The sequence below is a fragment of the Oncorhynchus mykiss genome, chromosome 11 (assembly GCF_057628025.1).
Source record: "Oncorhynchus mykiss isolate SJ-2025 chromosome 11, ASM5762802v1, whole genome shotgun sequence".
Taxonomy (NCBI): Eukaryota; Metazoa; Chordata; class Actinopteri; order Salmoniformes; family Salmonidae; genus Oncorhynchus; species Oncorhynchus mykiss.
Window position 1 is genome coordinate 52994101 of NC_143032.1, and position 25829 is coordinate 53019929.

The 25829-nt window shown below is 42.5% G+C and overlaps 1 protein-coding gene across 1 annotated transcript in view; it reads left to right on the forward strand.

The window, feature by feature from the left end:
* Positions 1 to 717: 717 nt before the first annotated feature.
* The window catches only part of LOC110535874 (olfactomedin-like protein 2A), a 30226-nt gene continuing 5114 nt past the window's right edge, over positions 718 to 25829 (forward strand). The window contains exons 1-7 of the mRNA XM_036935697.2: positions 718 to 1017; positions 13485 to 13748; positions 14497 to 14604; positions 15065 to 15241; positions 15381 to 15636; positions 24623 to 24931; positions 25182 to 25367. Coding sequence (XP_036791592.2) covers positions 949 to 1017; positions 13485 to 13748; positions 14497 to 14604; positions 15065 to 15241; positions 15381 to 15636; positions 24623 to 24931; positions 25182 to 25367 — 1369 coding nt within the window. The 5' untranslated portion in view covers positions 718 to 948. The remainder of the gene's footprint in view (positions 1018 to 13484; positions 13749 to 14496; positions 14605 to 15064; positions 15242 to 15380; positions 15637 to 24622; positions 24932 to 25181; positions 25368 to 25829) is intronic.

Here is a 25829-nt window from a genome sequence, read left to right on the forward strand (position 1 = left end):
GTCAGGTATCATGTTCGGTTTTGGGTGGACCTATACTAGGGAGTCTATGTTGGACTAGTAGGTTTATAGTGCCCTTTTTACCCAAAACCATGCTGTGATTTTCTTTGATTACGGAGACAAGATCTAACCTTCTACTGCGTAAATTCCGCAATGGGGGTTTGATTGAGTCGGGGCCCCGGTACGAGAAGACCTCAAAGAACACAGTGGCTGGAGGTTTTACAAATAGCCAGGAGATGGTGCTGCTACTCTTTTACATTCCACTCCATCTGTGTCCTGTCTCTCCTGGTCCTGTGTTGTGGCGAGTTAGCCATACTGCTGCCAGATGGCGCTATTATAATAGTGCCGTCTGGCGGCAGTAGGGCTAGTTGCGAGCACCAGTGAGACAACTCTGAAACTTGTGCATGCATTTTATATGTGCCACTCATTTATCAAATGAATGCTAAAATGATATAGACTAAGTGCAGCTGTTACGTGTAATTCATATCCCTGTGCGCCTTGCGTAAATGCTAATTGTCAGATTTGTCGCAATAAAGCTGGTAAAAAGTTGTATGGAATATTAGAAAGTTATTCAACTATAATGAAACACGTCTGAAATGACTCTAAAGATAAGATTCGATAAGAAATATTATGTCCCAAGTTCATGTCAAGTGTGTGTGCAAATTGCCCCTCCCATGTGTGGAGAAGAGAAGATTGGTGGATGATGATTTACCCCTGATGCGCAGAGTTGAGGACTAGTGTGTGGACAGCGCCTTATCAGCTTGGAAAACTGATTGTTGCGCATATTACAGCAACGACATATACGATTTGGGTCTGTGGCAATGGAAGCCTAATATCTCGTGCGGATGTCCTAATGTATGGATTGAGTAATACTGTAACCGACCTTGTCATTCCGACTCCAAAAGTTGTGCTGAGGGATTCTTTATCTGCTATCAAACACCTGGGAGGAAAATGTGGAGATTTACGAATTTATTAGCTTGCCTACTGGTGGTGTGTAAAGATGTCACTGCACAGAGTAAGGTAAGTTATGGGCATGACTTGGTTATAGACTAATAACACCAATATAATGTTGCAATGGCACACGTAAGTAAGGAACTCCCCCATATTTAATGTATCTAATTCCTTGTGCTAAAATATTAATACGAATTTGTCAACCCTGTCTTTTAGCTCTGCTACAGTACATTTATTATTGTTAACTTAATATCTGAATACCAATGTTTTATGCACTCTTTAAAAAAACATATTATCCCACTTTAAAGTCAACGTATTTCAACGAAATGATTGCACAATTTGCGCAAATTAGCCTAGTTAATTCGTTCACGTGCGCGAAGGAGCGATCGACGCTTCCCGTGTGACGTGAGGTTGTTGAAAGCGGGAAGCAGTTTGCATAACAAACGATAAACATTATGCTCTTCCAATTATCCATGTGATTTCCAAATTAAAATGCCAATTCCCCAATATCAACTGTTGCCCTTTATGACCAGGTGTCCAGTCAGAGATCAGTTGATTTGCCTGACCATAGACACGGACTCTCTCCCTTCTCTCAGTCTGAACACGTGTTGATATAAAGAATAGATGCATGTCATTATTGAACATGACATCAGCCTTCTTGGCGTGTAAGTATAGACTTTGAATCCACTTATTGCACACCAGACTAAGTAACCATTACATTAGGTTTCCCCAGTGAAAGGTCAAATAGGGCGTGCTTATGTTTGTCCTGTTTCACACATGTACATGTGTGTAACCTGTACAAGTGTGGTGTGAATTGGACATTTATTATCATATCCCACTCCCCGAGACACCCTTAGAGACTGGGGTAACTGCCAGGGATGAGCTATTATTTAGGCAACCCTGGAGCAATTCAGTTTCTTGCTCAGGGCAGAGCGACAGATTTTTCACCTAGTCGGCTCAGGGATTCAAACTAGCAACCTTTCGGTTACTGGCCTAATGCTCTAACACCCTCAAACTCGACTCTGGACCTCGAGACAGTTTCACTGCATTTTGTCATTGTTCCATTCTAATCAGGGACTGATTTAGACCTGGAACACCAGGTGGGTGCAATTAATTATTAGGTAGAAGAGAAAACCAGCAGGCTCCGGATCTCGTAGGGAAGAGTTGAATACCCTTGCTCTAACCACTAGGCTTCCTGGCGCCTTTTATGTGTACGGCCTGATGCCAGATGAAATGTGGGAAGAGATGGCAGCCAGTGGGGTAACAGTAATATCTGCCCTGCCTTGTTTGCACAGCTGCTGGACTTCAGTAACCCCTCTCTCATAGACCTGCATTCCCCTGAGGAGAGTCTAATCCCTGCTCCCCACTGTAGAAGAAGAACAAAAATGGGCACAAAACAAGACGCACACAAGCACATGAAGGTTGTCGAGCAGAGTTTCTTCTTTGTGCATGAGAGGAAGTGTGATGCATTTAGAACATTGAGCACAAGTGTCATGTGTTCACATCATGGTATTTGTGTCCTCTCAAGAACAGTGGAGTGTAACATTTCTCATGACAATGATAATCCCTTATTATTACAATGATCATCAAATGTATTGAGGGTAACAACTTACACAACTGATAACTCAGGATTCAAGTGGACTGTATCAAGGCCTTCTGTCAAAGGATTTTTTTTTAAATGGATGAGAGCTGAGCTGAGAACAGACTATGGGAGGCGCACAGTACTACATAGAGCCATGGCTACATGGAACTCTATTCCACATCAGGTAATTGATGCAAGCAGTAGATTCAGATTTTAAAAAACAGATGAAAATACCTTATGGAACAGCGGGGACTGTGAAGAGACACACACACGCACACGCACACACAGGCACAGACAGAAACACATACACATGATAAGACACGCACACTACACACACGTACACATGGATGTGGAATTGTAGATATGTGGTAGTAGAGTAGAGGCCTGAGGGAAAAGTGTTATGAAATGTAATGGCATGTAATATTTTCAATTGTGTACAACAGCCTTAATGTTGCTGTACCCCAGGAAGAGTAGTTGCTGCCCTGGCAGCAGCTAATGGGGATCCTTAATAAATATAAATAATACAAATACAAAAGCATAGTATAGGACCACTAACAAACTTGTGATTGATTTTAGCACGGCTACGGTTCTCTCTGTTCTCTGTGTTCATCTCATGTGCCTGTCTTGTGTGCTGCCTGGATGCCCTCTGTCCCCCTTTGTCCCATTGGACATTGCCCACTGGTGACACTGAGATGATTGTGAGACAAAGCCAGCTCAGAGGAGGACACAGAGGGAGTGGTGGCGTGGGAACAGGCATGTGCACCTGCCCCTTGTTTTGGTTGTAAACAAACCCAGGAATCCCGCCGAGAGGTCCTTGAGAGGGCAGAGAGAGAGACGGACACCGAGACATAGGGAGGAGACTCACAGAATGCCCCTCTGTCAGAGTAATTAACTAACGAGACTTGGTGTGTCACTGGGACTTAATGAGTTAATGAGACTTGTCAGTCAGTCAGTCTGTCTGTCTGGGGGACTCAGTGGCCCCTGGCCCCAGTGCGGCTGGGAGAGGGCTCTAATTCTGAACAGCAGGAAATGAAGGAGACAGTGACACAGACCACAACAGCAAACAAAAAGCAATCTCCCTTTCCCTCTGAGCAATGTAATGTAGGAGAAAAGTAACACAAAGAGAGCTGAAATTACAAGCCCGTTTGTCTGAGCCCTTCATCTAAGGATGCTCCATACAGAACATGGCTGCCAGAGGACCACATTGCCAAAGGGAAGTATGATTCACCCATTCTCTGCACAACTTGCCCTGCACCTGTTTTCCCAGTCTGCATTGGCTGTGTTTACACAGGTAGCCCAATTATGATCTTTTGACCAATCAGATTAGCTTTGAAAAAGATCTGATATGAATAGATCTGATGTGATTGGTCAAAAGACCAATCAGTAGGGGGGGGATCCTAATTGGGCTGCCTTTGTAAACACAGCCTTTGTGTCTGACTGCTATGATGTGAGTTTGTGCCCAACGAGGAGCCAGCTTGGTCTTCCTATTAGTTCCACACAGGAAAGATATCCCCACTGAGCACACACTTGTTGAATCAATGTTGTTTCCATGTAATTTCAAGGAAATTACGTGGAACCAACATGGAATAGATGTTGAATTGTGTGCCCAGTAGGTCTCCTTCAGCTGGCACATTCTCACTCAGCATCTATCACATCCATGGTCCTTCACTGTGTTTTATGGTGGGGGGGAAAAAACATCCAAGTAAAGGTTTGATACAATTGTACAATCATGTGGAATATTAGACACTGATCTATCTATCAGTTCCATCAATCTATCCAGTGGGCCCTGTCACACATCTGGCTCCCAAAACAACAGCATCTGGGGAGGAAAGTAATTGCAACCAGCTAATTCCATTCATGACTGTGGTCCCCAGACATGCGCTGATAATTAAGAGAGAACTGTTTACAGATAAATCATCTGATACTGTTCCACAGATTAGCTGATTCTCTCTCTCTCTTCCATCCCCCTTTTTTTTTATCCGCCCCTCTTAATCTCTGCCTCACTCTTCTCTCATTAGGCTCAATCAGTAGTAGCCACTGAGGTTAACCGGAATGTTCTGAGTGTGCTCGGTCAGACACATTATGGCCGCATTTACACAGCCAATTATTGGCAAAAGATCTGATCTGAATGGTCAAAAGACCGATTAGTGGCAAAAGATCAGAAATGGGCTGCCTGTGTAAACGCAGCAAGCCTCGGATGGAATGTGGACGTGTACCCCCAAAAGCAGCAAGTGCTCAGTAAGCTTGTGTCCAGCTAATTAACGTCCCCGTGCTAATGCCAGTTTCTGTTCAGGTTAGGGACTGCAATCTCATGGTTCATCTCCAGGCGGAAGGCTTACGTTTCCTTTTGCAGTCCACGTTCAGATTTACAGTGGCACTAAGTCTGTTTATCATAAGCAATGCTAATTAGATTAGGAATCAGGTGGACTTTCTGGACAAGAATTTGGACTCCAGATTTGTCTATAATGTTTAGACTGGAGAGCAAGGTGATACGTCGGGGAATTTCAACGAATAGTTCAGATGTCTTCATAGGTCAAACATGATCTTAAAGTCAAGCTGAGTCAATATTCCATCATCTGTTGTGTAAACCCTAACTGGTGGATTACGGCCATCGAATTCCAGTTTAGTGGACGGTGATTCTGAGATGAACTTTCTCTTTAGCATTTGTCTATCCGGAAATATCATTGCTTTGATTTAGTCATCAGATAAACCCCTTCCAGACATGGACACTGTGTGGATTCATTCCACTCTAGTAGTCATACTAAGTATTTTTTTGTATCAGTTTACCTCAGAAACAGTTTCCTGAGTTGAGCGTCTTTGAAGTGGACAACACCCGGAACAGGGTCTGTTCTTTATCTGTTTATATTAAGAAATATAAACACTTTTGTGGAAAGTATCCTACATGAATTATCTTGTTTGTGAAAGCTACAGTGTCATTGTTAAGTCCATATGCCGTATGCCTAGTAACAACATGCAGATGGCCTGAACAATTATACAAAACCTACGGTCTGAAACGGACATCCTTGTTTATAGGACCGTGGTTAATGTTACAGTAACGCTTAAGGCCATCATATAATAACATTGGTTTTCTGTGTTTAAAGATAAGCCTTAAAAGTGCCTGGAATGTGCCAGCCATTGTGTGCAATGTATCTTGTTTTTAGCAGTTGTGGACACAATTGGGATTCCACTTAGTCGCTGTAAGAGTGGCCACGGCCTTCAGTGAGTGAGTGATCTAATCATGTACTGTGGTCTGTGGAGTGTGTGAATGTGAAGCTGTGCAGTCGGGTCCCTTCCGCCTATTGTGCAGACCAAAGTTTGTATTTGAGCCTATTCTTTTGACCTGAAACTTGACTGCTCTCAGAGGTCAAATCCTACGGCGCCAAGCTCAAAGCATGCATTAAGCTCTTAGCGGTCTTCATTACGAACACTCTGGTGTCTGTTCTCATATGAACAGAGCAAGGACAAAAACGGTTCTCACAGCCAATATAATTTCTTTAGAATTAGGACAGCTGACGTCCAACTTGCTCCGGTCTGTGTGTAAAGGAAAGAGGATTGATAGGGAAGAGGCTGCACATCAATGGTGTGTACGAACTCTTCCCTGTTGGTCAATACACAAATGCACACTATCCCAAATATAGGTGTCGAGGAGGCAACCAAACCCAATCAAGCTGGCAGGAATTCCACTAGGTTTGCCATGCTTAGTTGGTACTAGAAGCAACTTAAGCTGATGTTGCTAAGGAGCAGGCTGGGTTTGGATCGCCTGGGTCTGTGATGGAACAATAAGGCGCAGCAGGGCTGTGGGCACAACCCCTCCAAGGGAACTTTAATCTGCTAATCCACTCTGTTTTCATGTGGTTGTAGCATTTGTCAACCCACTGCCTTTTTTACTTGACATGGGTCAGGAATGGCTGGCCACTATGCACACAGGGGTCCTGCCCCATAATCAAAGACCCCTCTGAGTGTAAGTCTACAGTAATGGAGGGTACTGCCCCCCCCACCGCTGTCACAGACTGCATTCCTCCACTAATGAGCCCCCCCCCCCCCCCCCCCCCCCTCTCCACCCCTCTCTCTCCCCTCACCAGCCTACAGGGTCTGGCCTCCATAAAAATCCTCACTCCCAGAGACCACTCAGTCACTGGATATTTGTGCACAGTTGTGTGGATGCTCTCCTTGGGTTTTCTCTTTACTCACATTGGCAAGAAGACTTGATCTCCATAGATGTTTGCCCCGATCTACAGTTTACGTGCCCAGTGTGGATTTGGTGAAGGACAGGACTGACGATTCTTCCAGAAATACCTTGATTGAGTGCAGAGTTGAGATGTTTATCGTGTCTTGATACAATGTGGCAAAGTAAGGGCTCAGACAGACAGAGTCACATTTCATTTCAAAGAGATAGAGACAGACAGAGATAATTTAATGAAGAATCCCGTGCTGCATTCTTGTGCTGCTGTAGGGGAGAGTGGAGCAAGTTGAGTCAAAGGGGTAAGATGAGTCCCCTGTTCTTCTAGGAAACCATACACACAATGTATGATTTGACCAAATATTTAGGAAGAGGTCATCATTTCATAGTCTGTGAAGGAAGAAACCACATGGGAAAAGTGGTAAGCAAGTTAGGTCCAAAACACAGATTTTCACCAAGTCAAATTAATTTAGTGTGTTAGATGTTTCATGATGCTTGTATCTTAACCAAAGTAGATACTTTTAAGATTGTTCTATACGTCAGTTGGGGCCTTTATAAGCTTCAATATGAAGTCCTAAATCTAGCATGAAAGTGCATCCTTATAGCTGTGTGAGCCAATAGTCAAAATGTTTGCCTTGGGGTAAGTTGAGCCAGTGGTTGAGCCAATGGCAAGTTGAGCAAATATAAGTGTTTTCTTCTCAGGGTCAATGCAAGGCATTATCGCTGGGATATGAGGTAACATGACCTGGCCTATGTTAAAAGTTGTAACACTGAGAGTTGGGAAGCAAGTTCAGGGAGTGAGCGTTTTAATAAAATAAACAGAACATAATACAACACAAGAACCACAAACAGCCCACAGACATGAAACTGACACAGAAACCATGACACCTGGGGAAGGAACCAAAGGGAGTGACTATATAGGGAAGGTAATCAGGGAGGTGATGGAGTCCAGGTGAGTCTGAAGACGTGCAGGTGCGCGTAATAATGGTGACAGGTGTGCGCCATAACAAGCAGCCTGGTGACCTAGAGGCCGGAGAAGGAGCACACATGACAAAAGTGTTTTTTTTTTTAAGTACAGTGTTTTTTAGTTAAAATATGCTTACAATTATTCAAATTTAAAAAAGAAATTATGATTGTGTTGAATTGCGTTTGGGAAATAAAGATAGACATGGCTTTAAAAAGTTAGTGGTAATATTTTATTCAGTACAGAAATTTGTAGGTGGCTTAATTTACCCCATACCAGGGGTAAGTGGTGCCAAGAGACCACTTTATTTGGACAAGCAATGTTTTCAAAACTGTAATGTTTTCATGAATTCTAATTATTTTCAGCGATACACACCATCCTGAAATATATTTGAAGTTTTGGAATGGCCTAGTCGAAGTCCAGTCCTAATCCCATTTGAGATGTTGTGACAGGACTTGAAACGAGCAGTTCATGCTTGAAAACCCACAAATGTTACTGAGTTAAAGTAGTTCTGCATGCAAGAGTTGGCCAAAACTCCTCCAAAGCGAAGTGAGAGACTGATCCACAACTACAGTAAGAGTTGCAGTAAGGGTTGCAGTCATTTCAAGGTGGCACAACCAGTTATTGAGTGTAAGGGGGCAATTACTTTTTCACACAGGGGAATTGGATGTTGCATAACTTTGTTAATTAACTAAATTAAATAAGTAGAAATTGTTTGATTTGTAAACTCAGGTTCCCATTTATCTAATATTAGGTGTTGGTTAAAGATCTGATAACATTAATTATAAAAAGAATATGCAAAAATACAGAAAATCAGAAGGGGGGCAAGTACCTTTTCATGGCACTGTATGTAGAGACCTTTGTCAGAAAGAACATACATGTAAAAAACACTCAACTTACCCCACTCTCCCATAAGTGGTACCACATGTGGGCCTGCCTCAGGGTTTATAGAGATCCCTAAATCTCATTGGGGGAAGATGACAGGTTAACCCTGGACAGAGGGTCTGAGAGGGAGCTGGGCCCCAGAAGGTACTGGAAGACGAGCTTAGCATCAGTAGAGTGCAGCGACCCCCTGGCCTCTACATCAAATCAAAGTGTATTTGTCACATGCTTCGTAAACAACAGGTGTAGACTACCAGTGAAATGCTTACTTACACAACAATGCAGAGAGAGGAAAAAAAGAGATAGAATAGAAAAATAAAAACGCAATAAATGAATACACAATGAGTAACGATGACTTGGCTATATACACTGAGTATACAAAACACCTGCTCTTTTCATGACATAGAATGACCAGGTGCATCCAGGTGAAAGCTATGATCCCTTATTGATGTCACCTGTTAAGTCCACTTCAATCAGTGTAGATGAACGGAAGGAGACCGGTTAAAGAAGGATTTTGAAGCCTTGAGAAAATTGAGTCATGGATTGTGTATGTGTGTCATTTAGAGGGTGAATGGGCAAGACAAAATATTTATGTCTTATAACGGGGTATGGTAGTAGGTGCCAAGTGCACCGGTTTGAGTGTGTCAAGAACTGCAACGCTGCTGGGTTTTTCACGCTCCACAGTTTCCTGTGTGTCAAGAACGGTTCACCACCCAGGGCCTCCCGGGTGGCGCAGTGGTTAAGGGCGCTGTACTGCAGCGCCAGCTGTGCCACCAGAGACTCTGGGTTCGCGCCCAGGCTCTGTCGTAACCAGCCGTGACCGGGAGGTCCGTGGGGTGACGCACAATTGGCCTAGCGTTGTCCGGGTTAGGGAGGGCTTGGCCGGTAGGGATATTCTTGTCTCATCATGCACCAGCGACTCCTGTGGCGGGCCGCGCACTAACCAAGGTTGCCAGGTGTACAGTGTTTCCTCCGACACATTGGTGCGGCTGGCTTCCGGGTTGGATGCGCGCTGTGTTAAGAAGCAGTGTGGCTTGGTTGGGTTGTGTATCGGATGACTTTCAACCTTCGTCTCTCCCGAGCCCGTACGGTAGTGAGACAAGATAGTAGCTACTAAAAAACAATTGGATACCACGAAAACGGGGTAAAATTAAATTTTAAAAAAATAAAAATAAGAACGGTTCACCACCCAAAGACATCAAGCCAATTTGACACAGCTGTGGAGTCAACATGGCCTCCCTGGGGAACGCTTTTGACACCTTGGAGTCAACATGGCCTCCCTGGGGAACGCTTTTGACACCTTGTAGAGTCCATGATGATGAATTGAGACTGTGTTGGTGTGTGTGGACCATGATAATTCCTTAGTGATGTGGACAACGAGGAACTTGAAGCTCTCTATCTGCTCCACTACAGCCCCGATTTATGTGGATGAGGGCGTGCTCTGCCTTCCATTTCCTGTGGTCCACGATCAGCTCATTTGACTTGCTGACGTTCAGGGAGAGGTTCTTGTCCTGGCACCACACTACCAAGTCTCTGACCTCCTCCTTGTAGACTGACTAATCATCATCGGTGATCAGGCCTACCACCGTCACATCGTCGGCAAACTTAATGATGGTGTTGCAGTTGTGCGCAGCCACTCAGTCATGAGTGAACAGGGAGTACAGGAGAGGACTAAGCACTCACCCCTGAGGGGAACCCATGTTGAGGGTCAGCGTGGCGGATGTGTTGTTGCCTACCCTCACCACCTGGAGGCTGCCCATCAGGAAGTCCAGGATCCAGTTGCAGAGGGAGGTGTTCAATCACAGGATCTTTAGTTTAGTGATGAGCTTGGAGGTCACTATGGTGTTGAATGCTGAGCTGTAGTCAATGCACACTGTTCTCATGTAGGTGTTACTTTTGTCCAGGTGGGAAAGGGCAGTGTGGAGTGCAATAGAGATTCTGTGGATTTGTTGGGGCAGCATATGAATTGGAGTGGGTCCAGGGTGTCTGGGATGATGGTGTTGATGTGAGCCATGACCAGCCTTTCAAAGCATTTCATGGGTACAGATGTGAGTGCAACAGGGCGATAATCATTTACACAGGTTATCTTGGCATTCTTGGGAACAACGACTATGGTGGTCTGCTTGAAACATGTAGGTATTACAGACTGGGGCAGGAAGAGGTTGAAAATGTCAGTGAAGACACTTACTAGCTGTTCAGAGCATGCGCTGAGTAAGTGTCCTGGTAATCCGTCTGCCCTGCGGCCTTGTGAATGTTAATCTGTTTAAGGTCTTACTCACATCGGCTACGGAGATCGTGAACAGCTGGTGCTCTCATGCATGATTCAGTGTTGCTAGCCTCGAGGCAAGCATAGAAGGTTTTTCAATTGTTTGGTAGGCTTACATCACTGGACAGCTTGCGGTTGGGGTTCCCTTTGTAGTCTAATAGTTTGCAAGCCCTGCCACATCCAACAAGCGTCAGATCCTGTGGAGTAAGATTAGATCTTGGTCCTGTATTTACGCTTGCCTGTTTGAAGGTTTCTTCGGAGGGCACAGCGGGATTTCTTATCTGGATTAGTGTCCCGCTCCTTGAAAATCGGCAGCTCTAGCCTTTAGCTCAGTGCGGATGTTGTCTATAATCCATGGCTTCTGGCTGGGGTATGTACATACGGTCACTGTGGGGACGACATTATCGATGCACTTATTGATGAAGATGGTGACTGATGTGGTAAACTTCTCAATGCCATCGGATGAATCCCGGAACATATTCCAGTCTGTGCTAGCGAAACAGTCCTGTAGCTTAGCATTCGCTTCATCTGACCAGTTCCATATTGAGCACATCACTGGTAATTCCTATTGAAATGTTTGCTTGTAAGCAGGAATCGGGAGGATAGAGTTATGGTCAGATTTGCCAAATGGAGGTTGAGAGAGTGCTTTGTATGTGTCTATGTGTGTGAAGTAAAGGTGATCTAGAGTTTTTTGCCTCTAGTTGCACAGGTGACATGCTTGTAGAAATTAGATTAAATGGATTTCAGTTTTCCTGCATTACAGTCACCGGCTACTGCGACCGGGAGACCCATGAGGCGGTGCACAATTGGCCCAGCTTCGTCCGGGTTAGGGAAGGGTTTGGACGGCTGGGATGTCCTTGTCCCATTGCGCTCTAGTGACTCCTTGTGGTGGCCCGGCCATACACGCACGCTGACTTCAGTCGCCAGTTGTACGGTGTTTCCTCCAACACATTGGTGCGGCTGGCTTCCGGATTAAGCGAGCAGTGTGTCAAGAAGTAGTGCGGCTTGGCAAGGTGAGAATTTTCTTGTTTACTTATGGCACTATACAGCTCGTTGAGTGTAGTCTTAGTGCCAGCATCGGTTTGTGGGAGTAAATAGACAGCTACAAAAAATATAGATGAAAACTCTCTTGGTAAATAGTATGGTCTACAGCTTATCATGAGGTATTCTAACTCAGGCGAGCGGAACCTCGTGACTTCTTTAATATTAGAGATTGCGCACCAGCTGTTGTTAACAAAGAGACACACACCCTTCCGCTGAGCTTCCCTGACACCACCATTTTGTCCTGCTGATGTATAGAAAAACCAGCTAGATTTACATTTACCATGTTCTTGTTCAGCCATGACCTGGAGAAACATAGGATATTACAGTTCTTCAGATCACGTTGATAGGATAGTCTCGAACAGAGCTCATCAAGTTTATTCTCCAGTGATTTCACATTTGCCAATAGAATGGAGGGTACAGGAGGTTTATCCACTCTTCGACGTAGTCTCATCAGGTGTCTCACACGCCAGCCTCTATAGCACCGTCTCCTCCTGGTCCCTGATAATCAATGTCTTTCGCCTCGTCCAAATAGAGGTTAATGATAGCTGTTCTGATGTCCAGAAGCTCTTTTCGGCCATAGGAAATGATGGTGGAAACATTATGTAAAAAAAAAAGTTACCATCATCGCAAAAATAAATACACAAAATAGCACAATTGGTCAGATGCCCGTGAAACGTCCGCTATTCCCTCCAGCACCATTCTCGCATGAGGCGCTGGGGGAGATGGCCAGACATGGGAAGATGAACAGAGCAGTGCCTGTCACAGACAACAGACAGAGAGACAGGCACTTGAGAACTACTGTGACACCTTAAGCTCTCTGTGGGATGAAGGTTTGGCACTCATTGGCCTCTTACCAACAACAACTGAACATTCAATAAGATATGCAATAAATCTATGGTATATCAAATGTCTAACTGGGCCTAGAATGAAACCTAGAAACACATCACTTTAATGATTAGAATATTATGTCTATAATATTTTTTATGTACTGTTTATGCAATGTTTGGCTTTTGTTATGTATCTGGAATGATTATGAGAATGTCAGTGTGTGGCGGGGACTGCTACTGTCCAACACACAGCTGGTGATAAGAGTTTATATTAATTGCATTCCATTGGTCTCAATTGCTTTCATGTGCTTCAAAGGAGATGAAGCATGTGGTAAATGTCCCAGGATCACTTTCCTTTCTTTGCTTTTGTTTCTCTCCTAAGAAAATTGATTTACTATTCATAGTATGTCCACCGGGGAGGGAGTCATTCAGAACATTGGAACAACTCTCCATAGACTCCTGTGAGAAAACCCAAGCTCAGCATATATATTTATGAATCATAATGTCAAAGTTAAATCCTGACCATTGATCACTATGGGTCAGATAGAGTTGCTTTCACAGAATGTCTCTACTTGAATGCTGCTCAGCCTCCAGACTGGCCCTCTCACATTCAACCCCACGTTGTGACATCATTCCAGGCTGTGATTGCCTCCTGTAGCTGAGGGACGGCAACCATGTCCAGTTCACGCATGTCAGGAATACTTTAGTCAACCACTCCTACACCACTCTATTTAAAACCAGTGTAATCGGTCCATTTCATCCCTTCTCTTCAACTCTGTCTCTCTTGTCAGATCTTTGGGGAGACAGAGCCGGTGCGGATGACATCGGAGGGCTCAGACTGTCGATGTAAGTGCATCATGAGGCCACTGAGCAAGGATGCGTGCCAGCATCTGAGGAGCGGAAAAGCACGGGTGGAGGACTTCTACACGGTGGAGACCGTCAGCTCTGGATCGGACTGCAAGTGTTCCTGCACAGCCCCTCCCTCCTCCCTCAACCCCTGCGAGAACGAGTGGAAGATGGAGAAGCTGAAGAAACAGGCCCCAGAGCTTCTCAAGGTGACGGGAGGTGCAGCAGTAACAGACACTAACTGTAACTTGGTGGCAAAATAACCTTATAACTGTAAATGTTAGTAGTAAAATCAGGTAATTGACTGTGTAAAGACAGTGACCAGAGACCCTGATTACATGTGTGTGGTTTGATCCTGAAGATACAGTATACGTAACCATGGGAGAAGCAGAAACAGGATATGATGTGTAATTGTTCAAATGAAAGCTTCAAGGTGTCCCAGGTTGTTACACAGACAGTTCACTATGACATCACTGGATTGTCTGTCTGATATCCATCTGCTAATAACATCTCAGCACCTCTGAGGACCTTCATATCTGAAGCACACATTCCTTTTTCACTGGCAGTGAGAGGAGAGGAGGCACGCTATGTAGCATATGAACAGAACAACCAGAACCAGATGTGTGATCTGACTGGATTTAGGCCTTCTGCACTCTTTTAGGGTCCTTACTACTGAATAGTGTCAGGTATATAGGAGTAAAAAAAAAAGAATACTGGAAGAGATGGCGACCCGCACACTGTCAAAAACTGAGGCTTGAATGAAAAATAAACATGTTTATTAGAACATCACTGTGCCCCCAAAAACAATGATAGTGCAAGAATTTGCATAATGGAAAGGTGAAAACAAAACACAAACGTTTCGGCCCCAGGCCATCCTCAGTGGATTTAGACTTAGCCATAGATTAAGCCTGGTTGTTGTTTCGTGTTAATACTCTCCTCTGTGCTGTGGGTGTGCAGCTCCATTCCATGGTGGACCTACTGGAGGGGACGCTGTACAGTCTGGACCTCATGAAGGTTCACTCCTACATCAATAAGGTGGTCTCCCAGATGAACACACTAGAGGAGGTAAGCACAACAACAAAAAACGTCCTGGTATAGTGGAACAAGTGTCACAATAACTAGGACATAAAACAACAACCAGGGTACACTAGGCTTGCATGCCTTTCTACATACTGTGTTTGAGTGTATTTGGGATCTTTCCAAGGGTTCTAAGCTGTTAAAGCTGTCTACGGTCCTTTATGGAGACAGAGCTGATTAAATGGTTTGTGATTGGATACTAGTAATCCCCCCCCCCCCCTCCCCTAAACTGCATGGCTACAGTAACCCTACAGTTATTCACTTCTCTAACAGGAAAAGATGTACTAGAATGGGGTTAGAGATTTGTGTGATTGGCTCCGCCAGAGAACGAGTCACACAAAGTAACGTTTTAATAATCTATATACAAAAGGGTTCCTTTCTGGTTAGAGTTATTTGCACATTTGTACAATGGACTGGTCTGACTCTTAGAACACGTCTGTTTCTCCAGACAATCAAGACCAACCTGACTCGGGACAATGAGTTTGTAAGGGACAGCATGATAACTCTGACAAACCAGTTTAAGAGGTATGAAAACTACTCAAACATCATGATGAGCATCAAGAAGGAGATATCCAGCCTGGGGCTGCAGCTACTGCAGAAAGACCAAACAGAGACCAAAGCTCAGGTAAGTGTGTCTCAAACAAACACACACACACACACACACACACAAGCTTGCTCACAAATTACACATCAAACACACACAAACGTTCACATGCCCACACAGACGCACCGTAAATCACAGGCTTGAATGTTAATGTTTACAGGACACCAATGATGAGAAAACCAAAGAGACCGTAAAAAAACCTAACAAAAAGTCCCCTGCATCTAAGCCCCCTCCCAAGCCGCCCAAGGAAAAGGTTGTAAAACCCAAGAAAGAGAGCACCAAACCTGGGAAGCCCATCAAGCCTGACCCCACAGCCAAGGCCAAGGTGGCAGGGCACCAGCCGGGGGTAGTGAGGGGCATCACATACTACAAAGCAGCCAAGGTGGATGGGGACGGGCATGTCACAGGCGGTAAAGGTGAGAGAAAAGGGGCTGATACAGGGGGAGAGTTTGACCACTCTCTCTCTCCCAGCCCAGTGTGTATGTAGCCCCCTCACCCCTTAAGACAACATTAGAATGTGACTTCAGCTGAGTTAGCAGAGCTCAGCCAGCCTGTATGAGATCATTTATATGCTGTCCTAATGTGCTCAGACCCTATTGTGATTGTTATAAACTAAACCAATTCAAATGTAAGTTATACTCTTTGGGGGGGGGGGGGTCTTCATTACATAATGCAGGATCTGCATTGCACAAGACTGATCTGGAGTCCCATAGAGCGGCACACAATTGGCCCAGCGTCGTCCGGGTTAGGGGAGGGTTTGGCCGGGGTAGGCCGTCATTATAAAATGAGAATTTGTTCTTAACTGACATGCCTAGCTAAATTTAAAAGAATATTTCATATTCCCAACGGAGACAGATATTGTACATTCTATTTCTGTATAGATCAAGCCATTTAGATTTGAGTGAAAGATGATGTTCTCGCACTGGTGTGATAAAAGAGTGTAAATCTTCCTGCTACATGTATACTCTTGGCAGCTCTGCTAGAGGAAGTAAAACAGTGAATCCTTCATCTTGTAGATCACCAGATCCTCAGGACAAGACTTATCCTGCTGTTGTTTTTAAAAAAAAGCAGGGCTTGGGCCATTGGAGGATCACATTGCTTGTGTGCATTCAGCGAGCATTTTTTGTATTGACATAATACATCGAGCTAATGGAATGCTGTTTCAATAACATTGCCACATCCAGGACATGCCCCAGCTTCACGCCTAGCACACAATGTGTGGGAGAACCTCATCACTGTGCAGATGAAAGCTGATAAAACATTTCCTGACTCCTTAAAATCCTCTTTAAGTTTACAAGAAGAAAGAAGGACCAAGGCACTCTTCATATAATTAATAAAAATGCCTTTATTTGTATAGCATGTTCAATGGAACAACGATTTTAAAAGTCCGAAGCGTTTTGGCTGCATGGCCTTCATCAGGGAGTACAAAGATATGATGATACAATGTCTTCTTTTAAACAAAGCATTTTCCAATCAACCCTGATTGAAGAGGGAGTGGTTACAGAATAGTTAATACTCAATACCAAACAAACCGAGAACATTCCCAGAACATTAGCTAAGATTCCCATTAATCTCTAGTTAGAGTTTTACGTCCCCAAAACATTTTATAATGTAATAAATACCTTTGGTTTGTTCTCCTTGTTCTGCACAACACCACAGAACATTCACCAAAAGTTCTCATTAGTTTTCCAGGTAATGTAATAACACAATGTACAAGTAACGTTTTCCCAGCAAACCAAAGTTGGTTCTGTGAAAGTTCCCAGAACGTTGGTTAGGTTGTTGCTAGCCTCTGCCGAGTCCCCAACAACTAGATGTTCTGGTTTTCAGGGGAAATGGAAAGAGAGCCTTCTGCTTTTGGACATTAACAAGGCGACACACCATCTTAAAACCTTTTACTGCCGTGGGTTAAATCAGGGTCACACAGTGTTTCTTGGTAGTCTTAAACAAATCTACTTTGAAACAAAAGTATACACCTCACACACATGGTTGCGAAAATAAAAAAAATATGCTCAGTTGTGATGACATTCATTCAATGTTGAAGTTAGGTTGCACAGGACATTCCCTTAATTTTACAATAATATTCTTGTGATATTCACAAAGGTTGCACAGAACATTCCCACAATGTTGCATAATGTTCCACAATTTCCAAATAAGTCTGTTTTTATGACGTTCATAGTATATTTGTTTTAGGTTTAACATAATATTCCATTGATGTTCACGCAACATACAGTACCAGTCAAAAGTTTGGACACACCCACTCATTCAATGGCTTTTCTTTATTTGTAGAATAATAGTGAAGACATTGAGAGAATGTCAAGCGTGTGCAAAGCTGTCAAGGCAAAGGGTGGCTACTTTGAAGAATCCCAAATTTAAAATATATTTTGATTTGTTTAACACTTTTTTTGGTCTTTAGAACATGCTATATTTAAGCTTTACCTAATATTACCACTACATTCTCAGCATGCAAATGTGTAGCTCCTTAAAGCAGATTGGAATACATCCCAGTATGTTTCTTTACAGATTTAATGGCAATTTGCATTTGAGGACTGTATTGTACACAGCATTTTAATTTAGAGCACATTGGAACAGCCTTCAATCATACAGTACAAACACAGTACAAACATATCTTTACACTGAAAATATGCACATGTGGTGTTTGAACCAGCAATGTTTGGTTCCCAAGTCAGGTTTTTTATCTTCTGCCACACCAGGGAAGCTCTCTTACGCCTTCTTTTTTCAGTGTGGCAGTATGGTCAATCAGGAATTCCATTCTTCCTTTTTAGCCTTCTTACACATAACTAACCCAGGGATATACCCGATAACTGAGTTATTCACCATCACCTCACCCATCCTCTTTATATACGGCATACTGCTGGGCCCATATTTACAAGGTATCCAAAACTATGAGTGCTCATCTAGGATCAGTTTTGCTTTTCAGATCATGAACAATAAGAGAGGGGGGGGGGGGGGGGGGCCATGTCAAGCGACTCAAAGTAGGAATTGTATTGGGTGTCTTTTTAAAAGTTGAACAGTCCTTTTTTGCACAATGTTTTATTTTTACAGTTAGTCTAAATTCTGCATTTCTGGCTAGATTAAAAAATCTGGATGAAATAAATACATCATCTCTTTTAGTAGAGTGTATCTGAGCCTCAATTTCACCGTTTTCTTCAAAAGAAACATGGTTAAAGAATATGTGGGATTGAATCTGCAATCCTAAAATCAGCAACCAGATCATTAACCCTCTGTGCCACCAGGAGATAACTGTGGCCTTTCAGGGTTTTTTCACTCTAATATGGTCAATCAGGAAACAGAACAAAATGTTTGAGTTATTCAAATATTCCCATCCTCTTCATATGCTGTGTACTTGTAACGCTGTAACGCGATTTCAGTCTTGGGGGAGTTTTCTGACTGATTCTGCATTTGGTTAATGATGTTTGTCCTTTTAATGATGTTTGTCCTGCATGAGACACTGTAGACACGGTAGCCTATTTCACTTACTCAAAATCCCCAGGATGAATCTAAGATAACTCAAGAAATCTGTCATTAATTTAAAAAAATTGCAGATTATGTTTTAGTTGCGCAATTTTACATCTACAGTGCAGTCGGAAAGTACTCAGAACCCTTCACCTTTTCCACATTTTGTTACCTTACAACCTTATTCTAAAATGTATTAAATTATTAACCACCCTCATCAATCTACACACAATACCCCATAATGATAAAGCGAAAACAGGTTTTTAGACATTTTGGCAAATGTATAAAAATAAAAAAAAAACTGAAATACCTTATTTACATAAGTATTCAGACCCTTTGCTCTGAGACTCGAAATTGAGCTTGGGTGCATTCTGTTTCCATTGACTATCTTGATGTTACTTCAACTTGATTGGAGTCCACCAGTGGTAAATTCAATTGATTGTACAAGATTTGGAAGGGCATACACCTGTCTATATAAGGTTCCAGATTTGACAGTACACAGTGCACAGAACCAAGGATATGCATATTCTTGGTACCATTTGAAAGAAAACACTCTGAAGTTTGTGTAAATGTGAATTGAATGTAGGAGAATATAACACAATAGATCTGGTTTAGATAATACAATGAAAAAACATATGTTTTTAATTTTTATTGTTGTATCATCATCTTTAAAATGAACAAGATAAAACAAACATTCAGATACGATGATGGGGACAATTTCAGTGAAAAACATAAGAGGGCAATAGTACTTGTGCAACGTTTCAGAATGATAACTTCCAAAATGAGTGTGCTACATGACATTTATCATGAAGTCACCCAGGTGTCCCACACAAGTAGCCCAAATGTACCCAAGTGGCCAAATTGGTGAAGGTATACATTTTGAAACAAATAACTATATACAAAATACCAAAATGGTATTCTAACACCCCCCCCCCCCCCCAAAACAAATATAAATTTACAAAATAACACTTTCAATATTTGGAAGACCCTCAGTCCTCTACACAATATTATGCTGCTGATGCCAGGTGCCATAGCACATCCATGCCTGCAGAAATACATTTGGGCAGATGAACACCACTTGTGGCAGAAGCTGGATGAACCAGCTTCAGTGGGGGATGGACACCTTGGCACTCCCATTCGAAGTCAGTGTCACTATGAAAGAAAATGTTCAGTTAGAATAGTTTCACATATGAGCCCTGTATCAACAGGTATAATAAACAGATATATATGTATATATATATATAGAGTACAGGGAACATAAGGTTGAATATATTATTATAGACCTGCTAGATCTACTGTCTCATTTATATTATGACATTTCAGCTAGATCTACTGTCTCTATTATATTACAACAGACCAGCTGTATCTACTGTCTCCATTTCACTTTGGCCATTGTTGTGGTCCTGCCCTCCCCTCAACAGCCTCAAATAGGCTATTTCATTTCACAAATAATATTTTAGATTGTTAATTTCAAACAACGGCATTAGCATGAGAAGAACTTACCAGTCCAAAATGATGTCCTCTCCGTTCAAAAAATATTCCGCCATTTGGGAATCGCTAAATGAATCGTCCTCGATCAATTTCTTCTAAAATTGTGTTTACATTTGTATATCTAGACTTAGACCAAAACTTTACCAAAACAACGCTGTGCGCAACATGCGTTGCTCCTTCCGGTATGAAACTTCAATGGCGAATGACCCTCTTTACGCCAGAGTTTACTATATGGGTTGGTCTTCCAACACATAAACATTACATATTGCCGTTTACTTCAGCTCATTGGCTATCTACCCAGCTAGATTTCAAGACGATCAGTGGTCATTGGGTTAAAATACAGTCAATCAACGAAACAGCGGGCAAATCATTGGTGCACAATGATGTCATTACTTGTTGTCTTCAAATCGGTTTCTTTCAGTCAAAACGTCCCGCGAAATGACCATCAGGTTTGGTTGTGTTACAAACAAACCAGTTGATTGCAATGAAACCAAACATGAATGGAAAAGTCACGTTCTGTGTGTGTATTTACCCCGAGTGTGTCGTCGAAAATGTAATGAGACGGAATTCACTACACAAGCGGTTCACAAAATGTTTTGTGTTAGGCTATAAAAATGGATTTTATCAAACAATAGACCATTCATTGTGTAACAACGAGCATTGGGATTGCAAACAGAGGAAGATTGTCAAAGGTAAACAATTTATTTTATTGCCGTTTGTGATTTTGTTACGCCTGTGCTGGTTGAAATAGTTGTTTTTTTATGGGGCTCTATCCTCAGATAATCACATCGTATTCTTTCGCAGTAAATACTTTTTTAAATCTGACCATGCAGTTGGATTTCGAAACATGTGAGACACTTGTATTTTCATGAATGTTTAATATGACTATTTATGTAGCGATCACCATAAGAGAAAACTGAATTTATGACCAAAATTATCCTATTTACACTTTGTATTCAATTGTATCACTAGAATAACTGTTTCAGACTTGAATTGATGCAACATAGAAAATAATCTGAGGGATTTGTTGCTTTTTAAAGGCAGTCGCTCTTTAACCTTTCTAGGGCAGGCGTTCCGCTAGCGGAACCCCTCGACAACATTCCTCCTGAAAAGGCAGCGCGCGAAATTCAAAAATATTAAAAGAAATGTGTATGTAACTTTCACACATTAAGTCCAAAACAGCAAATGAAAGATACACTTCTTGTTAATCTACCTATCGTGTCCGATTTCAAAAAGGCTTTACAGCGAATGCACAACATATGAATATGTTAGGTTAATTAATCACTAACCTTTGATGATCTTCATCAGATGACACTCATAGGACATCATGTTACACAATACATGTATGTTTTGTTCGATAATGTGCATATTTATATCCAAAAATCTCAGTTTTCATGTTGCATTATGTGCAGTGATGTTTTGATTCCGAAACATCCGATGATTTTGATAAAAGATACAAGTGTTATTCACATAAATAAAGATAGACTTCTCCTTAATGCAACCCCTGTGTCAGTTTTCAAAAAAACTTTATGGAAAAAGCATAATCTGAGAGAGAGCCCAATCCAGCCAAAGAAATATCCGCCATGTTGGAGTCAACAGAAGTTAGAAATAACATTATAAATATTCACTTACCTTTGATGATCTTCATCAGAAGGCACTCCCAGGAATCTCAGTTCTACAATAAATGACTGACTTGTTCCATAAAGTCCATAATTTATGTCCAAATAGCCACTTGTTGTTAGCGTGTTCAGCCCAGTAATCCATCTTCATGAGGCGCGAGCACTACGTCCAGACAAAAACTCGAAAAGTTCCATTACAGGTCATAGAAACATGTCAAACGATGTATGGAATCAATCTTTAGGATGTTTTTAACATAAATCATCAATAAGGTTCCAACCGGAGAATTCCATTGTCTGTAGAAAAGCACTGGAACGAGAGCTAACTCTGTCGGGACAGCTCGTCACGAGCTTGAGACACTCTGCCAGGCCCATGACTCATTCAGATCTCATTCCCCCCACCTTTGTAGCAGAAGCCTGAAACAAGTTTCTAAAGACGGTGGACATCTAGTGGAAGCCTTAGGAAGTGCAACTTGACCCCATTGACACTGTATTTGGTAGGCCAAGCTTTGAAAATCTACAAACCTCAGATTTCCCATTTCCTGTTTGGATCTTTTCTCAGGTTTTCGCCTGCTATATGAGTTCTGTTATACTCACAGACATCATTCAAACAGTTTTGGAAACGTCAGAGTGTTTTATATCCAATACTAATAATAATATGCATATATTAGCATCTGGGACAGAGTAGGAGGCAATTCACTCTGGGCATACTATTCATCCAAAAGTGAAAATGCTGCCCCCTATCCCAAACAGGTTTTAAGGAGCTAGACATTTGCATGCTGAGAATGTTGTGGTAATATCAGGTCAAAACATTGTATGAATGTCATCACACTTTTGTGTTTTGGGAACCTATCTCTTGTAATGTACCCACACTATTCCCACAACCTAATTAAATGTTCTGGGAACCTATAAAGAACTCAGAAATGATTTTTTGTTAACATTCTTGCAACATCAAAGGTTTTGTGCACCCAGATAGAAACATTATCTGAATGTCAGCCTAACTGGACGGTTTAAGTGTTTTCGGAATCTCTTGTTATATACCCACAATGTTCCTACAACCTAAAGAAACATTCTGGGACCATTTAAAGAACAGATTAAATGTGTTCTAAGAACGTTCTAGTAACATCAGGCGAATGTTTTATACAAACATTTTATAATCATCAGCACGTCTGGACATTTTTTTGTGTCATGAGAACATTTGCTACAACCTAACGAATGTTCTAGGAACCAATTTTGGTTTGCTGGGTAACTCTAGTTGAATGGATAGGTATGCTAGGTTTGCTCAAGGTTCAGATGCACATATGCTGTTAGATCATGTGTTCTGCCATGCCTAGCCGTTTAGCCATACTTTGGTGAGTCCAGCCACCTTTGTCAATCCAGTGAAGCGAATCAGCTTACTTTCCATAATCTCTCACAAAGAACAGGAGGGCCTTTTTTTCAAAGGTGAATTGCATCTATTAGATAAAAGACAATGTGGCTTTTCTTTCACCACAACAATACCTGTGATTTTGACTCTAGAGACCCACAGCACATTATCTTATCTATGCCTGCCTCCTGATTCCTAAGGCTTTCCCTGACTCTATCTTGCTGTAAAGCCTTTAACAGATACATGTGGTCAGGTAGTGTGCACTGAGGTTCAGAGAGTGAGTGTTGTGCAGATGCGCTGCTTATGTAGCAGGGAGAGGCGTTTTATCTCACATGTGTCTAGCAGCACAGGAAGTGAGAGTAGGCTAGGGTAGAACAGGATAGGACAGGATAGGATTAACTTTAATGTTCCAATGGGAAAATTGTCTTAGACACACGGTACTGCTGTATACAAAATAAACACTGCACATTACACACTCAACATAATACATACATTGCACTTTACTCTTAGCATGATACACTTCTCATATAGCCACATACATAATACTTTGCCTATTCACTTATTCTGTCAGTGGTGTACTAACACACTTTACATATTGCTGTTCAGGTATTTGATGGACATGGGAATGAAGGAGTGTTTATACCTGTTCAGCTTACACATGAGGACCCTATAGCGTCTACTTGAGGGGAGGAGCGGATATTCAGAGTATAGTACATGGGAGGGATCTGAAATCATTTTCTCTGTTTGTCTGTTCAGAAATAATGTTGTTTCACACCCATGACCTTCATGGCAGTTTGTATCAGGCGGGAAATTTGGGATTTCAGTTAGACTGATACATTTCCAGTAATATGAGTAACAGAGGTGAGCAGACTCAGCCTGGCCCTCTCCTCCTGGTACTGTCCTCTGTTCAGAAATAGTGTTGCCTCACACCCATGACCTTCATGGCAGTTTGTATCAGGCGGGAAATTTGGGATTTCAGTTAGACTGATACATTTCCAGTAATATGAGTAACAGAGGCGAGCAGGCTCAGCCTGGCCCTCTCCTCCTGGTACTGTCCTCTGTTCTGCTATTCTCTCTCCATGGCCAAGGATAAGAAAATGTCATGTGAGGACTGTGGAATTCTGAATCCAAACAGGCAGAGGCAGAGGTTAGCGGGACCGACTTGGTTACAGAGGAGGGGACAGAGAAAGTGAGAGGAAGCTGGCATGCTCTGTGTGCTGCATAACTAATGCATTCCCCTTTGATGTGGCCCCCGGGAAATCTCTGGTACTGTACAGTGTCTGTCTCTCTGACATAGGTCTCAAAAGCAGCTCATACAGGGCCTGTGGCTCTGAGGCTCTATTTTAGTCAGTTAATTCTAATGAAATCTCGTGAAGACAAGGCCCCTCCAGAGTTTGATTTTGAGTAACTAAATTCCAGGGCCTGCTTTCCAATACTTCATCCCTTTATCCTCAGACAACTCTGCCAAGACTCAAACCGTCCAACACGTCAAAGAGACACACTCGGAGGACGGAGGCGCTGAAATCATCTTGGAAACCATAAAGGGAACCACAGCTGACTCGACAACCACCACAGAAACTGTGGTCACTACCACGACAACAATGGCAGCAACAACAACAACAGCCAGTACCACAATGCCATCTACTACCACCACCACCACCACCAGTGCAGCAGCAGTAGAGAGGCTAGACAGACCAGCTCCCACCATCATGCTCTTCCTGGACAACTCAGACAACAACAGTCGACCAATCCTACACAGAGCAGGTAGCCTGACCAACACAATACCCTACGGTACACTACACTACACCCTTTATCAACTGAATGTGCTCATTTACAGCAATACTGACAGTCAATGCTATGACTCTGTTCAGTTCAGTAACAGATAAGCATGTAACGTTTAGCTGCCAGAATATGTGTGACTGTGAAATTGGATGATTGGAAACTCATGCAGGCCATTATTTATCCAGTTTTTCTGGTAGTTTTTGTGTTGACTGTTTTGAGCTGTACTTGGCAGGGAAGATCCTAGACTGTGAGGGGACCCTGGCGTCTATCGAGCTACCAGAGAAGCAGCACAGCTATGGGAGGAATGAGGGAGCATGGATGAAGGATCCTCTGGCAAAGGACTCCAAGATCTACGTCACTAATTATTACTATGGCAACAACCTGGTGGAGTTCCGAAACCTGGACAACTTCAAACAAGGTGGGCATGGCATAGAGAGATACATATTATAGACCAGGGTTCCCCAACTAGCAGCCTGGGTATTTATTTGAATTGTTGGACATAAGACTGTAAAAACACCAGCAAATCAGCAACAAGTGATTTTAATTTTGGAAATCTGTTCCAAAGTATTCTCATGCAAAATAGAGAGATACAGTTGAAGTCAGAAGTTTATATACACCTTAGCCAAATACATTTAAACTCAGTTTTTCACAATTCCTGACATTTAATCATAGTAAAAAAAGTATCTCTGTCTTAGGTCAGATAGGATCACCACTGTATTTTAAGAATGTTTAATGTCAGAATAATTGTAGAGAGAATGATTTATTTCAGCCTTTATTTCCTTCATCACGTTCCCAGTGGGTCAGATGTTTACACACACTCAATTCGTATTTGGTAGCATTGCCTTTAAATTGTTTAACTTGGGTCAAGTGTTTCGGGTAG